This window comes from Dasypus novemcinctus, chromosome 8, assembly GCF_030445035.2.
Source record: "Dasypus novemcinctus isolate mDasNov1 chromosome 8, mDasNov1.1.hap2, whole genome shotgun sequence".
Lineage (NCBI taxonomy): Eukaryota > Metazoa > Chordata > Mammalia > Cingulata > Dasypodidae > Dasypus > Dasypus novemcinctus.
In genome coordinates, this window is record NC_080680.1 from 91,927,355 (window position 1) to 91,951,381 (window position 24,027).

The window sequence follows — 24,027 nt, forward strand, 5'->3', positions numbered from 1 at the left end:
GCAAGGGAACAAAAGAGTCCAGGATTTGTTAGGGGTAGAGATCCCAAAAGATGTTAGAATGAACTTTTTAAAATATGCTGCTTATGAGAGAGCTAGCCAAAACAGAAAGGTACTAAAAGTTTGAAGGAAAAGGATAGAAAAAGATAATCTGTGCAAATACTAATTAAAATAAATATGGTATAGCTATATTAACATGAGGCAATAAACATTATTAGAGATAAAAAGTGTCATTTCATAATGATAAAAGGTTCAATTTACTAGGAAAATTTAACAGTTCTACATGCAGTTAATAGCATAACCTCAAAATATAGAGAGCAAAACCTGAAAGAATTACTTAGAAAATTATATAAGGAAGCAGATGGGGCTCAAGCGATTGGGCTCCCATCTACCACAGGGTTCCATACCCAGGGCCTCCTGGTGAAGGCAAGCTGGCCTGTATGGCAAGCTGGCCCACACAGAGCTGGCACACACAGACAGCTGGTGCAGCAAGATGACACAACAAAAATAGACACAGAGGAGAGACAATAAGAGATGCAGCAGACAAGGGAGCTGAGGGTGGTGCAAGAGAATGAGCACTTCTCTCCCACTCTGGAAGGTCCCAGGATCAGTTCCTAGAGCTGCCTAATGAGAAGACAAGCAGACACAGAAGAACACACAGAGAGCAGACAGTAAGCACAAAACAACAAGGGAGGGGGGAGTAATAAATAAATATACATATTTATATATAAAAATGATATATATTTATAAACAAATCTCCCACCATGGAGGGAGATTTTAACTCTCTGTAACTGATAAAACAAACTTTTTAAAAAATCAATAAGAAGCGCAGTTAACAAACTTAACCTACTGGACATATACAGAGACATATTTCATGCCACAACTGCAGAATACATTTTTTTTTCAATCACACATGAATATTTACCAATATTGGCTATATTCTAGGCAGTAAAGTAAGTAAGGGTTAAAGTCACATTGATGTTTTCTAATCTTCATCTTATTTCATTGAATTAGGCTAGAAATCAAGAAAAAGACAACAAGAATGTCCTTATTTCTTTGGAAATTGAGAAATAAGCTACTAAACCCATGGTTTAAATAAGAAATCATAATGGAAACTGAAAATATTTTGGACTGAAAGATAATGGAAATTCTACATACTGAAATTTGTGGGATGTAGCTAAAGCAATATTTAGAGGAAACATTACTGTCTTAAAATGCATGTATTACACAAACAAAAAAAAGACTTAAAAGAAATGAGCTAAACATTCAGCTCAAGAAATTAGAAAAGAAACAGAAAAAGCTACCTAAAGAAAATAGAAGGAAGCAATAAAGATAAAAGAAATTAATGAAATAGAAAATACAGGGACAATAAAACTAAAAGTTGGTTCTTTGAAAACTAATAAAATTGATAAGTCTCTGATGAAATGGATCAAAAACAAGGAAGACAAACATAAATAACAGAGAAATACAGAGTGACAGAAATGAAAAGGTGGTATCACAGTAGATCCTGCAGTCATTAAATAGATAATAAGAGGTTAGTATGAGAATCTCTAAACTAATGAAAATATAGATGAAAAGGACACATTCTCAGAAAAAGATAATAAAATTGACACAAGAAAAAAAGAACAACCCTGAATATCCTCATAATTGATTTTTTAGGAGGTACCAGGGATTGAACTCAGCACCTCATCCATGGGAAGCAGTCACTCAACCACTGATCTACCTCTGCTCCCCCTATAACTATTTTGAAAAGTGAATTAGTGATTAAAAACTCCCATAAAGAAAATCCAGACTCATGTGACTTCACTTGCTAGTTTACCAAACATAAGGAAGAAATAGAGCTAATCTTACATTACCTGTTCCAGAGAACAGAAAAAGAGGTTACACTCTCCAGCTCAGTTTAAGAAGCTATCATAATCTTATTGCCAAACTCCAAAAAAGACCACACAAAACAGAAAAATTTCAGACCTGTCTTATTCATAAATACAAATAGAGAAATCCTAAACAAAATATTAAACTGAATCCAGCAATAAATTAAAAGAGTAATACAGCATTACCAAGTTAGGATTATTCTAGAATGCAATGTTCGTTTAACATTAGAAAGACCCAGTCATTGCAATTTGCCATGGTAACAGAGTAAAGGAGAAAAGTCATCTCAATAGATGTGAAATGTTTTTCAGACACTAAAGGTTGTGTTTGACAAGAGTTTTACAATGGGGAAATAATATTGATGTAATGTTAGGGGGGAAATCATGAAGGATATAAAACAACATGTATAGATTAATACCAACTCTATGAAAAGAAAAGCATGGAAGAAATTTGAAGGGAAATGCCAAAATGTTAATAGTGGTTGTATCTGGATAGCAGGACGCTGGGTAAATCCATTTTCCTGCCTTTTTGTACTTTACTTGCATGCTCTAGTTTTTTGAAGTAAGCATACATGGGCTTTTTTAAGAAGAAAAACAAGCAAAATAAAGAAAAAACAAAGCAAAATAAATTCACATAGATAGAGATTTTATAGGGAGAGCACCTCTAAGTGTAACAATCCTTGTGTCACTTGAAGTGTCAGAATAGGTATAGTACCACACCATGGCATGCCAAAGGCATGGTATAATTATACCAACATACCCCTTTGTAACTTGCTTATCTGATTTTTTAACCTGATATGTATTCTTGCCTGCCTGCCTTCTTCCTTCTTTTCTATTCTTTAAGAACTCTCATCTTAAACATACTAGGGGAACTAATTTACATATAGGAACCTTATAGTGGATTTTGTTTCAAAATAATAACTTCCTGTTATACTTCTAAATAATGACTTCTTGATAAAATGTGTGCTTCTAGATATTCACGTACATATGTGCATGTGTGCACACATGCACACATATTTATTTTTGCCCTCCCCTTTTTAAAAACACTGATAAAAAAAAGTGCTAGCAAATTATCAGCAGTGTTCTGCATTTTATCATTTTAACAATATATCCTAGAAATTGTCACATATTAATCTACATAGTGTTCTACATATAGATACACTTCTTTCATTTTAACTCCTATACTATATTATACAGATAAACTGATTTCAAGTTAACTTTTTTTTAAGAAAATTAGGCCCAAGTTTCTTATACTAGGAAAGAGAAGCTTTGAGGAGTGTTGGGTAAAGCACTGAAATCTCAATTCCAGTTATCACTCACTTCTAAGCATGAATATGGTCTTTTTTCTTGGAGGTCTCAGAGATTGAACCCACAACCTTGTACATGGGAAGCAGGTGACAACCACTGAGCTATACCCGCACACCTGAATATGATCTTAATTGTTGCTAAACCTCTATGAGCCTCAGCTTCTATCTTAAAGGATTACCACGATACTTCCAATTCCCACACATTCTTGAGTCTAAAATCACTGTTAACGAAAGAAGCTCTTTCTGACGTTTACAGAGGTCACAAGGCAGTCAGTGATTTAGAATCAGTAGCAAAAGGATATTCTAACTAGTCTTTGAAACAAAAGAAAACTATAAAAACTATATTCTTTTTATAGAAAAAAAATTTTTCTAAGTTTTTTTAAGTAGAAATTCAAACCAGGAGCCAATGTTGATCTCTAGTAGCTACCTATAGATAGCTACTAGAAAACGTTTTAGAGATTTTTGTCTGAAAATGTTTCAAAGATTTTTTTTTTCACTTCTGTTAGAATTTGATCAGGGCAGGCTTAGTATCCTTAAAGCCATTTTAGAAGTGAACTAAATTATGAACATCTATTATGCAACGTTTAAGAGAATATGCTATTGAGCCAGACTGCCTGACTTCACATTCTGGCCCCTACCACTTACTAGCCCTGTAACCTTGGACAATATACTTAATCTCATAAGGATAAAGTATTCAATGAGTTCATATTCATAAAGCTCTTAGGGTAGTGCCTGATCATAATAAGCACTCAGTAAATGTTTATTATAATTAATAAATAATGAAAGAGCAGCATTCTGTGGCTGGTAGAGTAGATAGGGTAGTGGTATGGAGATCTGGAATCTTGGAACCATGAGAGCCCTGATAGGAGGTATGTGTTGGGAGAGGGGGATGATGCAAAGTGAAAAGAGAAAGGAAGTTGGGGACACAAGTCTGTGAGCCTGTATCATAGGACCAGAGACTTAGAAGCAGGGTACTTTCCAGCAAATGTGCTTTGGTGCCGCAGGAAGGATATGTACTTTTTAAATAAAACCATTTGGCTGAAAAGACTATTTGCCCAAATGGGTGGATATAAGTCTTTTCAGTTTTTCTTCCAAGGAGGAGTAGGGCTAATTTTTATTTTTATTTAAATTTTATTCAGGGCCTCCTGTTGTAAGCCATAGTGCTAGACATTTTGCTACTCTGCAAGGTAGATGCTACTCTCATTGTACAAAGAGTTTGCACCTTGCCTAAAGTTAGCCAGCAAGTAAGTGGTAAGGCCAAAATTCTATGTCAGTTATCTGATTCCAAAGCCCATTCTTTTTTTTTTTTTTTTAGAATAATGTTTTGTTTTGTTTTTTTAAAAGGTTTATTTTATTTCTCTCCCCTCTCCCCTACCCATTGTCTGCTCTCTTGTGTCTGCTTACATTCTCAGTGGCACCAGGAATCTGTGTCTCTTTTTGTTGTGTCATCTTGCTGCATCAGCACTCCGTGTGTGCGGCACCACTCCAGAGCGGGCTGCACATTTTTCGTGCATAGCGGCTCTCCTTGCAGGGTGCACTCCTTGCGTATGGGGCTCCCCTACACAAGGGACACCCCTACGTGGCAAGGCACTTCTTTCTCATAGCAGCACTGTGCATGGGCCAGCTCACCACAAGGGACCAGGAGGCCCTTGGTTCAAACTCTGGACCTCCTATATGGTAGGCAAATGCTCTATCAGTTGAGCCACATCCACTTACCCCAAAGCCTATTCTAAGATTTTTATTTATTTATTTATTTATTTATAGGTACTGGAACTGGGGATTGAACCCAGAACTTTGTATGTAGGAGGTTGTACTCAACCACTGAGCCACATCAGCTCCCTTGTTTTGTTTTGTTTTCATTTGTTTGCTTGTTGTTTGTTTTATTTCTCTCTAGGAGGCACCGGGAACCAAACCTGGGACCTCCCATGTGAGAGGTAGGCACTGAACTTCTTGTGCCACATCCACTTCCCATTCTGAGATTTTTGAAAAAGCAATCTAAATTTTCTATCCTAAGAATGGTGTTAACAATTATCTTTATACACTTTTAGAGAGATGTTTACAAATGAAGCTGATGTGACAAGATTTTCTGCCTAGGGGCTGAAAGCTAACATTTGTGCTTGGATCTTAGCCTAAATAAGAAAAAGACAAGCCAAAGTCCTTGAGCTTTCCTGTTTGAATTCTTGTTTGATAATCTGCTACATCCTTCAGCCAACTGTCTGCTAGAAATTGGCATCAGACCAGAAGGAAGCATGAGTACAATATGAAGAGGATGTAACATTAGAAGACTTCCATTCTTGTCCAAGTGTCTAGATAAATCCTGGCACCAACCTGAGCCTCAATTTCCTTTTCTGCCAAATATCTCCAGGGACGTTTTCCCTTACCTACAGATTATATGCAGATAGCCCATCCAAACCCTTAGAAGAAAGGTACAGCATCTAACCAATTTTTTCTTTACACAGCTTTTAGAAAGAAACTCTGGAATTTCCTATCATCAGGGCAAAAATAGTGTCCAGCCCTGTAGATTTCCTGTTTGATCACTTACTGGTCTATCCTTATCAGGATAGTACTTTAAAGCACAGTCTTTAGAATCAGGTAGACCTTGGGTGTACCACTTGCAGCCTCTGATGTTGGAAAAATCACAAGACCTCTCTGAGACTCAGTTTCCTGTGTTATCTATTTGACAAGGTTTTTGTGAGGATTAAATGAGGTGTAAGTGCTGTTATTGTAACAGCCTATCAGGGCAATGTGTTCATTATCCCTATTTTTAAAAAAGAAGAAACTGAGGCTCAGAGGGTTGAAATGATTGCTCATGAATAATAAGTAGAAGGCCTGGAAAACCATGTCTTCCACCTACTGAGTCCAGTGGAGGAGATGAATCTAATTATTTTATTTCCTAAAGAGAAGCTACTGTAGAGAGAAGCATCTGTTCTTTAAACATCAACTCAGCCTCCTTTGATCTCTGCTTCTTTTCAAGGATTCAAGGAAACTCATAGAGTGCTTAAGACCTTCCATTATTCCAGTACCTTATTTTATTTTTTCAAGATTTATTTTTTAATTATTTCTCTCCCCTTCCCCCCCCACCCAGTTGTCTGCTCTCTGTGTCCATTCGCTGTGTGTTCTTCTGTGACCGCTTCTATCCTTATCAGCAGCACCAGGAATCTGTGTTTCTCTTTTTTGCGTCATCTTGTTGTGTCAGCTCTCCATGTGTGCAGCGCCATTCCTGGGCAGGCTGCACTTTCTTTCGCGCTGGGCGGCTCTCCTTACAGGGTGCACTCCTTGCACGTGGGGCTCCCCTACGTGGGGGACACCCCTCGTAGCACGACACTGCCTTGCGCACATCAGCACTGCGCATGAGCCAGCGCCACATGGGTCAAGGAGGCCCTGGGTTTGAACCGCAGACGTCCCATGTGGTAGGCGGACGTCCTGTCCATTGGGCCAAGTCCACGTCTCTCCAGTGGGCAGTTGTGCAGATAGGTGGATTATAGTAGGGGGAGTATCTCTGGCTCTCAATCTGTGGAAGGCCTCATATACTGCCTCACTTCCTCTTGAAGACTCAGATCGGGAGGCAACTCCTAGAAGCTTCCTCAGACCAGTTGGCTGCCAACTGGGGCTTCATTGGAGTCTTTACTCTATGTTCTCTGGCCCCACTCCTTACCCTTCTCTAATCACTGATGGCACTGAATGATTTTTCCCCACTGGACTGTGAGTGCCTGCATTCCAGTGCCCGTGGCGGGCCCTGGTTTATTCCCCCGATGGAATGAGTCACCTGAATCCCTGAGACCACCAGGCCTTTCACTACGGCTCCAAGGAACAACTACATAACAGCTTTTAGAGAAAGCATGGGGATTGGGTGAGCATCTTTATGTATGTATCTTTGTGTGTGTGTGTTGGTACTTGGGCTTCACCAGCACCACCACCATCACCACCGAATGAGAAGGAGAGAGGGAAAAATAGCTGTAGAAAGAGAATGAACACTTGCTTTATTCTAGTGTGTTTCCAAGCCCTTTTCATGATCTGTGTTTGTAATAGGCCAATTCCTCCTGCCTGTTTGTGCCAGCCCTGGAGACTCCCTGGTGATTGTACTCTGCTTCTAAAGGCTTTGCCTTCTTCAGTCACAAATAACTAATCTCACCAGTTTCCATCATGTGGTTTAAAATGCCCAGGCCTTAAACCTTTTTTATTATACCACAACAGTAGTTTTTAAATACAAACGAAAATGTCATCATGCAAATAAACTATTTACAAATAAAAACGGCTTGTAATGTTCATGGTACATATTTTAGTCTGATTTACTGCTGAAAGCCAGTGGGGGGTTGGGGGGAGTGATCACTGTAAGGAAATTTCTGTACGGGTGAGGGTTTTTTCAAGCAAATATTGTATAATTATTTCCTGCTTGCTGCACACTAACAACATTTTAAGTGAAATAGAAATATTGTCCCCAATGTAAGCATACATGCATGTGGCTACTTGTGTGTCTGCCTCCTGCTGTCTAGTTGTAATGAACTGATAGGCCATGTGTGTGATTGCCTTTTCTCCCCATGTTTTTTTTTTTAAAGATTTATTTATTTATTTCTCTCCCCTTCCCCGACCCAACCCCGGTTGTCTGTTCTGTGTCTCTTTGCTGCGTCTTCTTTGTCCACGTCTGTTGTTGTCAGCAGCACGGGAATCTGTGTTTCTTTTTGTTGTTGTTGCATCATCTTGCTGCGTCATCTCTCCGTGTGTGCGGCGCCATTCCTGGGCAGGCTGCACTTTCTGTCGCACTGGGCGGCTCTCCTTACGGGGTGCACTCCTTGCGCGTGGGGCTCCCCTACGCGGGGACACCCCTGCGTGGCACAGCACTCCTTGCGCGCATCAGCACTGCGCATGGGCCAGCTGCACACGGGTCAAGGAGGCCCGGGGTTTGAACTGCGGACCTCCCATGTTGTAGACGGACGCCCTAACCACTGGGCCAAGTCCGCCGCCCTTTTCTCCCCATGTTATTCCTGTTTTCCCTCTAGCCTCTTTGGCTTGCCACTAGCCTCTTTGAGCCAAGGCCAGGACCATGTGTAGATGAGTACCTGGGTAAAATCCTGTGCTGACCTATATTAGAAGCACACTTGTGCCCTGTCCACACTTAACTCTTCAGTAATGAGTGTCTGAATTCATACTATGTGGGCTGAGAAATTCCACATGAATTACATTTTTCACTCTCCCTCTTTCTCAAAAGTTCTCCCCCTTTTCATTTTATCATTAGGTAGTAATTAGTATTCAAGGGAAATTGGTCTTAATATATTAAAATTGTTTAAGTGCATTTAGACCCTGTACCACAGCCAATGTCTTATTGGAAAATGTAATTGGGGACTCTGTGTATGTAATTAATTGAATTACAATTAAGAACTTTCATTAAGCGATACACTGGTACATTAGAGCAGCAAGGAAATGTGTTTGACGAGCCACAAACCCTTTCTGGGCTGTAAGTGAGGCCATGGGGATTTGTATCCCTCTGGTAGGTTCCTGGCTCCAGAATCTTCCCTGCAGCCCCTGGCTAATAGTAATGCATCAGGTGACTTTTCTGCACTGTCTCTGGATGGGAGGTGGGGTTCTTCCAATATGCATGGTCTTATTCCCTGCCTCCAGAGCCAGGGAGAGGGTACCTCAGTGTTGATCAAATGTTATAATTCTTAGGTATTTTGCCATATAAATTGTTTTAAATGCCCAGGCTCCTCTGAAGACCCTTGCTCCTTTTCCTGTTCTTTGAATCATAATAAGAACACATTGAGGGAAGCGGATGTGGCTCAAACAATTGAGCTCCCACCTACCACAGGGAGGTCCCAGGTTCACTTGCCAGTGCCTCTTGGAGAAGATGAGCAAGACAGCAAGCTGACATGATGGGCAGGCATGGCCAGCTGATGCAACAAGATGACGCAACAAGAAGACATAAGGAGGAAAGACAATGAGAGATACAAAAAGCAAGAAGTTGAAGTGGCTCAAGCAATTGATCTCTCTCCCACTTGGGAGATCCCAGGTTCAGTTCCCAGTACGTCCTAAAGAAAAGACAAGCAGACACAGAACACACAATGAATGGACACAAAGAACAGCACAAAACAAGGCAGGGGGAATAAATAAATAAATCTTTAAAAAAACACACACACATTGGAGGAAAGGAAAGTGATGGGAATTCTGTCATCAACATAACTTTCAAGCAAAATTGTAATAAATTAATAGTTCAGACCTTTGAATGTTCATACACCATTCTCTGAAGGGTGGTTGGCTTCTCTTTAGGCACAGAATCACTTGCTCATTCATTCCCCAAACATTAATAGGGGCCCCACTTTGGGCCAGCCACTGTGCTGGTGCTGAGTTGGTAAAAAAGATACACAGCCCCACATCACAGAAGGCACAATTGTGATAAGTGCTATGAAGGGTTTAAAAGAGTGGGTAGCAGTACCAGAGCTGGAAAGAGGAGTTGGAAAAGGCTTCCTCGAAGAAGAGGCCTGAAGTAAGTTAGATAATGAGTAAGAAAAGAATATTCCAGGCCACAGGACTACTCGAGTGGAGGCCTTGAGAGGAGAAGGAGCTTGGTATATTTGGGAATGAATGAGTGAACAAACAAACGAACAAACGGACAGATGGAATGGGATTAAGTGAGGAAGGAAGAGAGTGCTGAGAAATGAGACTGAGGGGATAGGTAGGGTCTGTGATACAGAGTCTCATAGGCCTCTCTTTCATGATCTGCTCTTTTTAGAAATTCTGCAAACCTGATACCGTTTCTTTTTGATCACCTCATAAAACAAGATTACCCTGATTTATTGAGGGTCCGAAGTCTCCCTGTGGAAAGCTGTCCAGCATGACTGGCTGTGGCTCCAAGAGTTTAATCAATTAGGCACTGACAGCAAGAGTCCCAGCACTGTTGTGGCATGGCACATTCTGTAAAGTGTATATCCTACTGTGTGATCCTGATGGCTGTGAAGAGATTAGTGCAGAGGTGCATGTGTGCGTGGATGTGTGTGTGTATGTATGATAGTGAGTCACCTATTGATTGTTTTTAAGAGACCAGCACAAATGAGTAATAGGCAAGGGGAAGTGTTTAATAGAAGAGCAACTTGGGTTTATGTGGCTTTGGGGACTTAAAAGGCCTTTGGAAAAAAAAATGCGATAGATGCAGAATGTTAAGAGAAGGTAGATAGGAGTTTTTCCTCCATGGGTCACTTAACACATCCAGGTTTGAGGGTTTCAGAAAGAGTAGAAGAGTTAGATTTTATCCTTGATTCCTAAACCCATTTGTTCTGGCAGGGCCAGGCAGGATTGTGTTCTCCTTACATACTGTTATGTCCCATCTATTAGTAGTCTCCTAGCCCATGCAAGGAATATTTTTATCCAAGGAATTATAGGTGGTTAAGGCCCCAATTTTGGAATTAGACAGACCTGTATTCAATTACAGAAGGATGACATTTTGAGCCTCATTTTTCTCACCTGTAAAAAGAGGATTAATATCCATCTTAAATGGACACTGAGAAAAGTACATGAGTAATATATTTAAATTGCCAGGCATAATGTTTGTCATATAATAAGCACTCAGTAAATATAAACTGCTATTGAATTGTTGTTAAATCAGTCTGGCTGTCCTTGATAATCCCAGCAAGTCTGAAGAGAGAACTGGGAATGGTGTGTTAGGCTCCCTTAGCTGAGGTAAACGCAAGGGGTGGTATACAGACCTCAGGTTTTGTAATGTTTAACCTACATTTCACCAAACTTCATTCTTTCCACCAACGGTAATTATTCAACACTACCGTGTTACAGACAGTGTGCTACGTGGTGGCATGGAATGTTCCTGCCCTCAAGGAACTGAAGCATATTACAAATTCTTTTCATTTAAGATATTTCAACAAAGTGCTTTAAAGTTTCAGGAAAGGGATCAGGGAAGGTTCCATTTGAATTAGTCCTTGAATTGTGTAGATTTTTTAAAGGCGGAAAGAACATTCTGGCCAGATGGTATAACCTGAGCAAAGTTCAATTTGGCTGAAGCCGGAGTTGTTCTGTGTGGGGAGTAGTGATAAGGATTTGAGAAACAATGGGGCAGAAGATGGTTTATTTACTCTTCATTCAGTAAGTTATTTGTACAGCAATAATTTATTGTATGTCAGATACTGAGCTGGGTGTTGCTCCTGCTTTTGAAAAACTTCTCCCCCTTCCCCTGACCATTTTATTTTCCTCTAACCCTTTCATGAAATACTTTGCTCCAGTCAAATGCAAACACCTGCTGTTCTCTCTATATGGACTTCATACTGTCCCTCTGTTCCCATACTCTTCCCTCTGTGGATTGCCTGCCTGTTGTCCTTCCTGTCATTTGGGAATCCTGGCATCTTCCTCTGTTCCTGAAGCACTGGCACAGCACCTGGCATATGGTTGGTGCTTGGTGACTATTTGCTGGCTTAGATGGAGTGGTCAACAGGGTAATATTACAAAAGGTTTAAAAGTGAGGATGCAACGAATACCATTGGTCTTCTGTTAGAGTTCTAGAATTGGCATAAATCTTTTTGGAGAAGGGAAGTTGAAGTTTTTATAAGTTTTAACTTACAACTAAATTTTTTTAGACGTGGTCTAAGACTCACCAAACCATAAGTGAAACTTAAAGCCCCATGCAATTTGCATTTCTAAATACATGAAATCTACCAGTAGTTTGCAGTGAGTTCATCTGAGCTTAGATTTAATGACTAGAGCCCATTTTTCTAAAAATCTTGCACTTCTAAGTATCCACCTTAGTTCCAGTGAAACCACATATATGAAAACACATTGTTAACTAGAAAATAGTATTTGTTATAACTAGACTTGGTCTGATCATTATAAGATTGTAATCTTATAATGTATATACAAGCTTTCCATATATATTCATTGTCATATATGTATCACAGTTAAGATACTTTTGTGTCTTATCATAATTGCCCAAATAGACATCCAGGGACAATGAAAACATGGCATAACAACCAATAAAGGCAGCTGTTTCCAAACTTTTGCGTCTTAGGGTCTCTTTTTTCCTCCCCCGGTTGTCTGTTCTCTGTGTCTATTTGCTGCGTCTTGTTTCTTTGTCCGCTTCTGTTGTCATCAGCAGCATGGCACAGGAAGTGTGGGCGGCACCATTCCTGGGCAGGCTGCACTTTCTGTCGCGCTGGGCGGCTCTCCTTACGGACGCACTCCTTGCGCGTGGGGCTCCCCTACCCTGGGGACACCCCTGTGTGGCAGGGCACTCCTTGCGCGCATCAGCACTGCGCACGGGCCAGCTCCACATGGGTCAAGGAGGCCCGGAGTTTGAACCGTGGACCTCCCATGTGGTAGACGGACGCCCTAACCACTGGGCCAAGTCTTTCTCGTAGGGTCTCTTTATAGTCTTAAAAATTGAGGGCCCCAAAGAGCTCTTGTTTATGTGGTTGTATCTATTGATTGTATTAAAAATAAAAACTGAGAAATTTAAAAATATTTAGTATTTCCTTGAAAAAGCAATAATAAAAACATTATATACTAACAATTTCAACCCTGTTTTCTAAAAAAAAATTTAGTCTCACAAAAGTGGCACTGCTTTCCATTTTTGCAAATCTCTGTATTATATGACTTCATGGAAGACACCTGGTGCTCATATCAATTTCTGCATTTAATCTGGTGCACTATTTTGTTTTGGTTGAAGTATATGAAGAAAATTTGATATGTCAGATATGTTGTTGCAAAAGAGAAGAGAATTTCAGTAGCCTTTTCAGATAACTGACTATTCTTCTTTGTTAATATACAATAACTCATGTGGTAGCTTAGTTGCAATATGGAATCTGAATCATATCAATGAACCCTTGGTACTCTGCACTTGTAAGAGAATAGGTGTGAAAAGAACATATTACTATTATTACTATGAAAATAATATTGATATTATGGACTCTGTGAAGAGGTCTTAGGGATTCCTCACATAGTTCCTAGAACATACTTTTTTTCAGGTACTGCAGCCAGGGATGGAAACTGGGACCTTGTATGTGGGAAGCTGGTGCTCAACCACTGAACTACATCAGCTCCTTTGAGTTAGTTTTTCATTTCTTTGCTTCTTGTTGTTTTGTTTTTAGGAGGCAGCAGGAACTGAACCCAGGTCCTCCCATGTGGGAAGCAGGTGCTCAAACGCTTGAGTCACATCAATCCTGGAGCACACTTTAAGAACTGCTAATTTAGAGCTTATAGTTTATCTAATTCAGTCTCTACCTTGCCATTGCAAGTAAGAATTCAGTGAGGTGGTGACTTTGTCTCTTAGTTGCTATGATAAATGCCACACGATGAGTTGACTTAAGCAACAGAAATTTATTCATTATTTATTTATTTATTTACTTATTCATGTTTCAGAAGCTGGAAGCTTGCTTCTTCCTGGGATCAGTAGCATTCTAGATGGCTGGTAATCCTTGGGTTCCTCAACTTTCCTGTCACATGATTATGCCCTCTCCTTTCTCTTCCAGGTTCCTATGGCTTCAGGTTCTTCTCTGTGGCTTTCTTTCTATAAGGTCTCAAGTAGTTGGATTAAGACCCATCCTGATTCAGTTGGCCCACCTTCACGTAAAATAACTTCTTCAAAAGGTCCTATTTACTGTGATTTCACACCCACAGGAAAGGGTCTAGATTAAGAACATGTTTTTTTTGTGGGGTACATTACTCAATCTGCCACTGGTTGGTAGGGAAGGAACAGCTTTTATCAGGACTACTTGGGAGAAAGGGAAGAAAAGGAGCAGTAAAAAGAACTTAGGCTCCACAGTCCATTAGATCTGGACTTAGCTTTGCCTCATCCTGGGCAAGATTTTGACCAACCATTGACCTTTGGACTACATCTACATCTCTGGACTCTATATTCCATGTTCTTGCTAACGTTAAGCCCCAAGGCTCTTGCCAGTTCCTGGCTGCCTCCCAGTGCTTCCTCTTTCTCTGCTGCAGACCCTAGACTCCAGCTGCCTCCTTCCACACACTCTCTGCTTCCTTTGCCCCCTCCTTGCCATTATTCACTTAGGGTGCCAGACCTCATTCTTCATTCCTCCCTTCTGATTTCTTTAAGCTCTTCCTCTCTTGGATTTTCTGCTTGTCCTCCAAACTTTTCCACATTGTTAAGTGTACTCTCTGTCATTCTGCCAGAGCCTTGTCAGTCCTTTTGAGTTCTGGTACTCAAGTCACTGTTAGGCCCAACCCAAAAATTTGATCTATCACAATACATCTTTGAGTTATTGCAACTCGAGCATTTTGACATAATACATTATGGTAATCCATGGCACATAGAGACATTAACACTCCCGACTCTGACAAAATACATTGTGAAGTCTTTAAAGGCACCATTACAATTTATCTTGTCATTCACAAGGAGACCCAATTCAGCATTAATGTAGATGAACCAGTGTGCTTTTGTTTCATTTAATTGCTTGTGACCTTTTTAATTGCTAATTTAATAAAATACAAAAGGGTTATATTTTAGTTAAATTAACATTTTGAGGAGTTGTTTGGTTTTTGGTTTTGTTTTGTATTTTTATATGTTTTTAAGACATTATGGTTCTCTATGTTTTTGAGTAAATAAAAATCTCTTTCTCTTGAATGGAAGCATTTTTTTTTATGTGAAGTTGATAGTACAATAATAATTTTAATATGCAAATCGTACAGTGTCAGGCATCTTTCATGTATGTTTGGGCTCACCCCTCTCCAGAAAAAAACTAACAAGAATGCTATACATGCAGAGCCACATAGAAATTTTCTGGTTCAAAAGTATGCTCTTGATATAATGCTTTGCTTTAAATGTTTGTCTTTAGATAAGTGTGTGTTGCATGCACCATTTATTGGGCACTTCTTTCTGCCCTGCACTGTTTTCCTTGGCTATTTTATAGCTAGTTTGTAAGCTCCTGAAGTTCAGGAAACCTGCCTTATCCTCACCAATGTCCACCCATTCCCCAAGTCTAGCATAGTGCTGGCATAAAGAGAGAAGTGGTTGCAGGTTGCATGGGTGACTATTCTGTACCCAGACATGCTCCCACCAAGCCATAGCACTCCTGGGCCTATTTTGAGAAATGGTTCTGGAATTCCAAAATCAGAAGTTGTTCTCATTCAGCAAATACCTTCTTTTGAGTGAGCAGCATGTATTGGAGGCGGCGGGTACCAGACTGTTCTTCTCTACTTCCCCAGGGGCTGTTTCCCTTCTGATCATAAAAGTAAACCTACCACTTATCAGTTGGGCAGGACTCAGAACTTACCCAAGTATCAGTGGGAACTTAAATTCTCAAATGGGATGTGAATTTACACTGTCAGAGAGTAGAAGGTCAATGCAAGAAGCATTAGTATGTTGAGCAAGCTCCAGCTCTGTGAGTCTTGAACAATATTAATAGAAGGAAATTGACAAGCCTTGCTGGTTGTACCATAGCTTTAAGACCTCTACTAAAATCCTATCATCTCATCTGCCCATTATTAACATTTCAGCAAAATATAAAGTTTTCATTAATCTCCAATAGCAAATTTAAGAGTGAAAACTGGCACTTGTTTGAGCTTTTAGGACTACATTAGCTGGTGTATTAAACAAAATATGTCATTCTTCAGTAGCTTCTGTAAGAAGTTAAATCAATTTCCAGCCATATTTATGTACCACTTTATCTAAAAGCATCTGAATTATCATTTACAGCTAAGATGCTTTATTAGCAGCTGGCATTGAAATTGCTCAGTAAAAAATTATATGTCATGTTATAGTAATTTTTAAATTGGTTTTAATCCAACATCATAAAATGTAAAAATCTTAAGTGTGTGGTTTTTTTTGTAATTGGCATTTTAGCATAATGAGCTGCTACCTCTTTTCATATCACATACCTGCAATATTTATAAACTACTAATTAGTAAAGAAAGCATGAGTTCTTGAGCTCAGAACTAAGTTCTGTCTAATGGCATTTTCTCGGAAAAGATGGCTTTTGGTCGTCTTTAAAACATTAAAGCATTTTAATATTTTACCAAAATCGCCATAATTCTCATTTATAAAAGTTCTCAACTAGAAATAAACACATTTGGCAACTGTGTTTTAGTGAAAATGTAGATTAGTGCAAGTGAACGATTATTTTTTTTTTTTAAGATTTATTTTTTTTTATTTATTTAATTCCCCTCCCCTCCTCCGGTTGTCTGTTTTCTGTGTCTTTTTGCTGCGTCTTGTTTCTTTGTCCACTTCTGTTGTCGTCAGCGGCACGGGAAGTGTGGGCGGCGCCATTCCTGGGCAGGCTACTCCCTCCTTCGCGCTGGGCGCCTCTCCTTACGGGTGCACTCCTTGCGCGTGGGGCTCCCCTATGCGGGGGACACTCCTGTGTGGCATGGCACTCCTTGCGCGCATCAGCACTGCGCATGGGCCAGCTCCACACGGGTCAAGGAGGCCCGGGGCTTGAACCACGGACCTCCCATGTGGTAGACAGACGCCCTAACCACTGGGCCAAAGTCCGTTTCCCGAATGATTATTTTAAACTCCTAAATCCTAGCCAGCATCTTGGTTTGGGATGTGAACATTACCCAGGAAACAGTAAATGATCATGGCCATGGCATCACTGTCACAATTCACAGGGGTTCCATGGAAAGGAAATAGGACTAAGCCTTTGCAGACCTTGAGTGCAATTCTGCAATATACTAGCCGAATTCAGCCTCTCTGATCTTTACCTTACTGTGGCTTGAAATCTGGTATTCATCCAGTAAATTTTTACTGAACTCCTGCTTTATCCCATGCACAGTAGCACTAGCAAGCAGTTACTATCCCTTTCCTCCTTGGGTTTATAGTCTAGTAGAAGAGACAGATAATTACTGTCTGTCATATATGTTCTGAAGTAAAAATGTAGGGTGCAGTAAGAAGAGGTAACAGAAGAATTTGAATTAGACACAGGGATCTGGGGTCAGGGAAGGCTTCCCTAGGGTATCACTTGAGTTGAGGTCAGGAAGTATAAGGAGGAGGCCAGAAGGAATGAGATGGGGAGAAGGATAATCTGGTCAGAGTTACAATGTAACTCTGTTGTAAGCATTCAGTGAATGACCCATTAAGGGTAGGCTGCACCTTTGTTGAGGGAAAAGCATTCTTGTTGGTGCTAGAATGGTCCAACCTGGAAATAAATGCAGTTTTTGGAAATATAATACATAATTCCTAGTAAATGAATAACATATAAAAGCATCAGAAACCAACTTCATCTTAAAATCTTGTACTGTGAACAGTAATTATAGGAAGGAAAAGAGTGTGATTGTCAGGTTACTAGTTACATAACAGAATTTTCCAATTTTATACCCAAATCTAGAGTTTTCCATGCTTCCAACTCTGTGCCAAGGACTTCTCTGTAGGCTTTTCCCTGTGGAAACAACTCTCTTGCTCAACACAAGAATGGTCAGCCTTGTTCTGATGATCATAGCTACAAAAGTGTTTTTTTCTGATCGACCTGGCCCACACTGATCCCCCCTTACCCCACCCCTCCCTCCCCCCCAGCTAAAGGCCTTCAGAAGACCACATTTCAGATGCTGGGGATCGAGATATTATTTTAACTTTATCTAGTGTAACTTTAGGCATATAATTTAACCTCCCAAAGCACGGATTACTCATTGGATAATATAGAAAGTTATAGGACCTATAGAGTTTATAATGCCTAAAGGCAGTAATGTGTATAAACTGCTTAGCACCATGCCAGGCACATAGTAAGCACTCACGCATATTAGCTGTTTTATTATTTATTTAGTAAAATCTAGTGAGAACACGCCACTTGACAGACATGGTTCTGCTTGCAGGAGATTATAGAGATGAATATGAAACTTTTACTGACCCTCACAAAGCCTCCAGATTAGGACAGAGCAACCACTAAACAATTCTAGCGTAAGGCTGAATATGATCCTCTATGACAGTAGAGTGAAAATAATCATGGCTGCTATTTATTGAATCTAGTATGTGTTAGATTTTCACATACAATTTTGACATTCCATGGGTCAAGTATAAGCCAAGTGCTATAGAGTTTGAGCTATCCTGGGTGGCATTTTGACTAAGTATAGCATAAGGGTGTTCTAGGCCAAGGGTACCAAGTGAGCAAAGGCTCAGAAGTAGAAAAATCTGGGCCTTTGTGTACTCTGATGAGTTTGGAAAGAACTTAAAAAAGATATTTTGAAAAGTGACAAGTAAGATTGGAAAGATGTTTCAGCCAGATTATGAGCTGCCTTGATTACTTGGCTTTGAAAAGTGTGCTTCATTCAGGAGGCCATGGGAAACAAGGAAAGATTTTTTAGTATCAGTCCTGTTTATTCCCAGTATTATGTGTCAGAGTACTTAGCATGCACACGACTTTCACTAAACATTTGATTAGTGGGTGAATGTCTGATAATGAATTGGGAAGAGTGGCTGGTCTGCAGCTGAAAGGCCAGTGAGCAGACTGTCATAGCCATCTAAACTCAAGCAGGTTTGCATCTGAACCAAAGTGGAGGCTGTGGAGCACAGCGTGGGGAGCTATTAAATAGACAGTTGGAGGGCCTTGTAAAGGGGAGGGATTCTGCAAGAAGCAGAACCTGAAAAATACTTTTATAACCTGAAAAATAATTATTAGAGTAAGAGAAAAAAAAGTTTGACCACTTAGGCTCTTATGATTTTGACTTACTCTTGTGGAGACTGAGAGGTTCTGACAAGCTGGCATTTTTCCATTCTTCTGCATCCATACTGCCCAGCCAAAGGCCTGCCATAGAATAGGCAGTGTTTGTGGAATTAATTGTTGAATGATTAATATGTTACCATTCTCTGTTTACTGGAATGGCATTATTAAGTCATCGCTCAGCCTTTTCTTCTCCAAATTAAATAGCCCATGTTATTTTAATTTATCCCAAAGCATTTAACGCAGACACCATTTGCCAAGCCTCATGTATCTTTATGTGTTAAAGTGCTTTTTCCTCCCCAGGTTCAAGGGCAGACGGGGTTTTTGAGGAAGATTCACAAATTGACATAGCCACAGTACAGGATATGCTTAGCAGCCACCATTACAAGTCATTCAAAGTCAGCATGATCCACAGACTACGATTCACAACCGACGTACAGTTAGGTAAGTTCATGAACAGATGATGAACTGAACTCTTTATATCAGTAGTCAAAACAGAAATAGGCAAAGAAAACATAGAACTTTTATGTGACCTGAATGACTAAAAGTAATTTGTTTTCAGAGAAAATGTTTAAACAATGAAATTTAAAGCACATCATTTTTCCCACCTGACTGCTCTGTTTTGTCTTCTTTTTTATGAAGGAGGAGATTGGAAATAGAATTAACTTGAGACTCTTTTCAAACTGATTGACTTCTGTGAGGTTCCATAATTCTTTTCATTCCATAATTCTCTTACATGCTATCCTTTGAACTGCTTATCTTAACATTGTCACTTGCCTTTCCCTGCTCAGTGAATTCATCACTTATTCATTTCATTCATGCCTTTATTCATGAAGCTCTTTAATGACCTCAGGAGTTGTATTTGGATTCTTACCACGTAAACTGGAATTAACTTGTTTTCAATTAATATTTGGGGTTAATTTGTTCCAATTAACTGTTAAATTTCTGTTTTGACTTAAACCTAACAGGAGTAGAGAAAGGGTCATAGTAGTCAATATAATATTAATACATCATCATCATCATCTTAGTAGCTGCCATTTATGGGGTATCTACCATCTATTAGGCACTCTGCTAAAGTGTTTTACGCGAACTATATAACTGCCTGGGAGATAGGTATTTTTACTGTCCCAGACTAACAGTGAAAGTAAATGAGGTACAGAGAGGTGATTATCTCATGCCCAAGCTTACATAGCTGGTTGTGGTGTAGTCAGGATCAGAAGCCCCTGACCTCTACCACCCTAATCAAGGGTCTTCCAGGTGGCAGAGGTGAGGGATGGGGGTGTGGACAGGTAGGGATCCCAGCCTGGTTCATTCAGGGAGCAGAACCATCCTGGCTGTGCCACTGACAACTGCCATGCCACCCCTTCCTAGACCTCATTTAGCTGATGTATAAAGGGAGAACATTTGAATTCTGATTCTGAAACTTACTAATTTTATGTTTCTCACAAATGCTCTATGTTTGTCTCATAATAAAATATTTTCTAATATTGGCATTAGTCTGAATCTGGCTAATTTGCAGTAAGCCTCGAAAATGTAAAAACTTCCTTCCCAACTTTACAGACAGGAGCTTGAAATATGCTGACAGTACAACTTCATAATTAAGAAATAGGCATTGGAGTCACATTTAGTTTGAATTGTAGCTCCACCAGTAACCAGCTGTATTAACTTTGAATCAAGTGTCTTAATCTTTCTGAGCCTCTATTTCATCCTGTTTAAATGGGAATATCAGTAGTGTTAACTTCTTAGAATTGCTGTGGGAAACAAGCTAGATACTATGTGTAAAGCTCTTAGCACAGAATCTGACAGTTGGTAATAAGCACTCAGTTTATGGGAGCCATTAGTGCAGAGACAATATAGTGATGTACTTAGAGGATAGGCTAAGGAGCCAGAAGCTTGGGTTCAAACCTTGACTCATTTATTAGCTCTGTCACCATGGGAAAATGGTGACACAGCCTTAGTTCAGAGATTTAGTTTCCTCATCTGTAAAATGAAGGTATTAATAGTCCTTATCTCATACATAAACTAATTGTAAGGATAAAAGGTCACAACACCATGCAGAGTACTTAGAAAGGCACCTGGCACATATCAAGTGCTCAGTAAATGTTAGCTGCTGAGATGACAGTGCTTCCAGCAACTAAATGATAAATTAGCACCCAATTCCTTTAATATTGATTCTTAAAACGTAAAATTGTTCAGTGTTATTATTCCTAGGGATGCTTCTCCTGGGACCTCTAATAGAAGTAAAAATAAAGGCTGCTCAAAAAGAAGCCAGACCCAAAAAAGTATGTACTGTATTATTTCATTCATATAATGTTCAAAAATAGACAAAAATAATCTGTTGTGTAAGACATAAAGATAGTGGTTATCCAGGGGGTAAAAAAACAGTAGTGGTTGGAGGGGGCCTTCTGGGAGACACATAAGGTTCTTTTCCTTGATCTGGGTACTGATTAGATGGGTATGTTAACTTTGTGGAAAATTCAAATTATCTATATTCATGATTTGTGGGTTTTCTATGCATATATTACAGTTTCAGTAAAAAGTTTTTTGAAATAATAACACTACACAAACATCCAGTTGGTGTTTGCCACTTTTCCCAGTAACACAAAAGGTCTACACTTTCTGAGTGGGCCTATTTTTAAGAAACCCAGCAAGTGGCTGGACTCCAAGCAAGTCAAAGGTCCAAGGCAGGGATTTTCCCAGGAAGCAAAATCAGCAAATCCGTCACTGCTTATTCCCCAGAGATGAAAAGCAATGCCTTGGAAAAATAACCAAGATCATGGACTTCTCCCATTTTTTCCAAAGGCTTTTTTAAAAAGACTTATTTATTTATTTATTTTTAAACATTCAAGGTTTTTGTTTTTTTTTTAAGATTTATTTATTTATTTCTCTCCCCTCCCCCCCCCACCCTGGTTGTCTGTTCTCTGTGTCTATTTGCTGCGTCGTCTTTGTCCGCTTCTGTTGTTAGCGGCGTGGGAATCTGTCTTTCTTTTTGTTGCATCATCTTGTGTCAGCTCTCCGTGTGTGCGGCACCATTCCTGGGCAGGCTGCACTTTCTTTTGCGCTGGGCGGCTCTCCTTACGGGGCGCGCTCCTTGCGTGTGGGGCTCCCCTACATGGGGGACACCCCTGCGTGGCAGGGCACTCCCTGCGCGCATCAGTGCTGCACGTGGGCCAGCTCCACACAGGTCAAGGAGGCCCAGGGGGGCAGCAGACTTGGCCCAGTGGTTAGGGCGTCCGTCTACCACATGGGAGGTCCATGGTTCAAACCCCGGGCCTCCTTGACCAGTGTGGAACTGGCCCACACGCAGCACTGATGCGCGCAAGGAGTGCCCTGCCACGCAGGGGTGTCCCCCGTGTAGGGGAGCCCCACGCGCAAGGAGCGCGCCCCGTAAGGAGAGCCACCCAGCGCAAAAGAAAGTGCAGCCTGCCCAGGAATGGTGCCGCACACACGGAGAGCTGACACCACAAGATGACTCAACAAAAAGAGACACAGATTCCCATGCCACTGACAACAGCAGAAGCGGACAAAGAAGATGCAGCAAATAGACACAGAGAACAGACAACCGGGATGGGAGGGGGGAGGGAAGGAGAGAGAAATAAATAAAATAAATCTTTAAAAAAAAAAAAAAATGGAGGCCCAGGGTTTGAACTGCGGACCTCCCATGTGGTAGATGGATGCCCTGACCACTGGGCCAGTCTGCCGCCAAGATGTTTATTTCTTTTCCCCCTTTTCCCTCCTATCCTGCTATTTTTGCTGTCTGTGTTGTCTTCTCTTCTCGTTTTCCCTCCTGTAAGATTCACCGGGATTTGATCCTGGAGACCTCTGATGGGGAGAGAGGTTCCCTGTCAGTTGCGCCACCTCAGGTCCTGGTTTCTGCTGCACTTCACCTTGACTCTCCCCTTACCTCTCTTCTGATGCGTCATCATCTTGCTGCGTGACTCACTTCTGTGGGGCATTGGCCCACCACGTGAGCACTTGTGCGGGCACTCATGCAGGCACTGGCTCACCATGAGGGCACTGGCTTACCACACAGGGACTTGCACAGGCACTGGCTTACCACATGGGCGTGCTTTCTCTTCTTTTTCGCCAGGAGGCCCCAAGGATCGAACCCAAGTCCTCCCATATAGTAGGCGGAAGCTTTATCACTTGAGCCACATCCATTTCCCTTCAAAGGCTTTTATTTTTCTTTTTTTTTCATAGATTTATTTATTTTATTTATTTCTCTCCCCTTCCCCCCCACCCCGGTTGTCTGTTCTCTGTGTCTGTTTGCTGCATCTTCTTTGTCCGCTTCCGTTGTTGTCAGCGGCACGGGAATCTGTGTTTCTTTTTGCTGCGTCAAATCTTGTTGTGTCATTTCTCCATGAGGGTTGCGCCATTCCTGGGCAGGCTGCACTTTCTTTTGCGCTGGGCGGCTCTCCTTACGGGGCGCACTCCTTGCATGTGGGGCTCCCCTACGCGGGGGACACCCCTGAGTGGCAGGGCACTCCTTGCGCGCATCAGGACTGTGCATGGGCCAGCTGCACACGGGTCATGGAGGCCCAGGGTTTGAACCGCGGACCTCCCATGTGGTAGACAAACGCCGTAACCACTGGGCCAAGTTCACTTCCCCAAAGACTTTTAAAAAGTTAAATTTTAACTCATCATATTCCAACTTGTATATTCATTCAAAGGAAAAGTCAACAAAAAGATCTGTAGAAAGAGCCCAAGCTCTGGAATCAGGCAGGATAGGGTTCAAATCCCAGCTTTACCACTTACCTGCAGTGTCACCTGGGGCAAACTCCTTCCCTTTTCAATCTCAGTTTTTGTTGTTTACAAAATGGGGGTTATTATGTTTACCTTTCAGGATTTTTTTGAAAAACATCTGGCCCGTAGACGTTGTATTCTAAGTGGTAGCTTATATTAATATAGTTGTTATTGTCATTATTACTTATTTTGCCTATTGCTTTCTCTCCTAGTCCATCATTTTGAAAGTTTTTAAACAGATTACTCAGATTAGGTGATGGCTTACTTAGTTAAATTTCACCTATAGCCACAATGGAAACTTGTCAGGAAGAAATAGATGATGACAAGGATGTACATTTCTCTTCCGAGACCATTGGTTCTCTGAGGTGGGGCAACTAGAGGCTGGGTCCTAGTCACCTCTGGAGTGCTTCCAGTGGCACACACAGTGCCTTCTTGTAGAGAGTCACAGCTCTGAGAAACTTCTAAAACAGTCAGATATTATCAGAACATTGTATAAATGAACCCAGGTTC

At 40.7% G+C, this 24,027-nt stretch overlaps 1 protein-coding gene across 8 annotated transcripts in view; it reads left to right on the top strand.

Annotated features, from left to right (window-relative positions):
* The window catches only part of MAPKAP1 (MAPK associated protein 1), a 304,477-nt gene that overhangs the window by 238,217 nt on the left and 42,233 nt on the right, over nt 1–24,027 (top strand). For 5 of the 8 annotated variants that reach the window (XM_004463397.5, XM_004463398.5, XM_023590213.3 and 2 more), the window contains one exon: nt 19,078–19,218. The exons of 2 other annotated variants lie outside the window; for them this stretch is intronic. In XM_004463397.5, coding sequence (XP_004463454.2) covers nt 19,078–19,218 — 141 coding nt within the window. Of the gene's footprint in view, nt 1–19,077; nt 19,219–20,970; nt 21,057–24,027 lie in introns of all 8 variants that reach the window. One more of the 8 variants, XR_011649456.1, reaches the window with a different exon arrangement.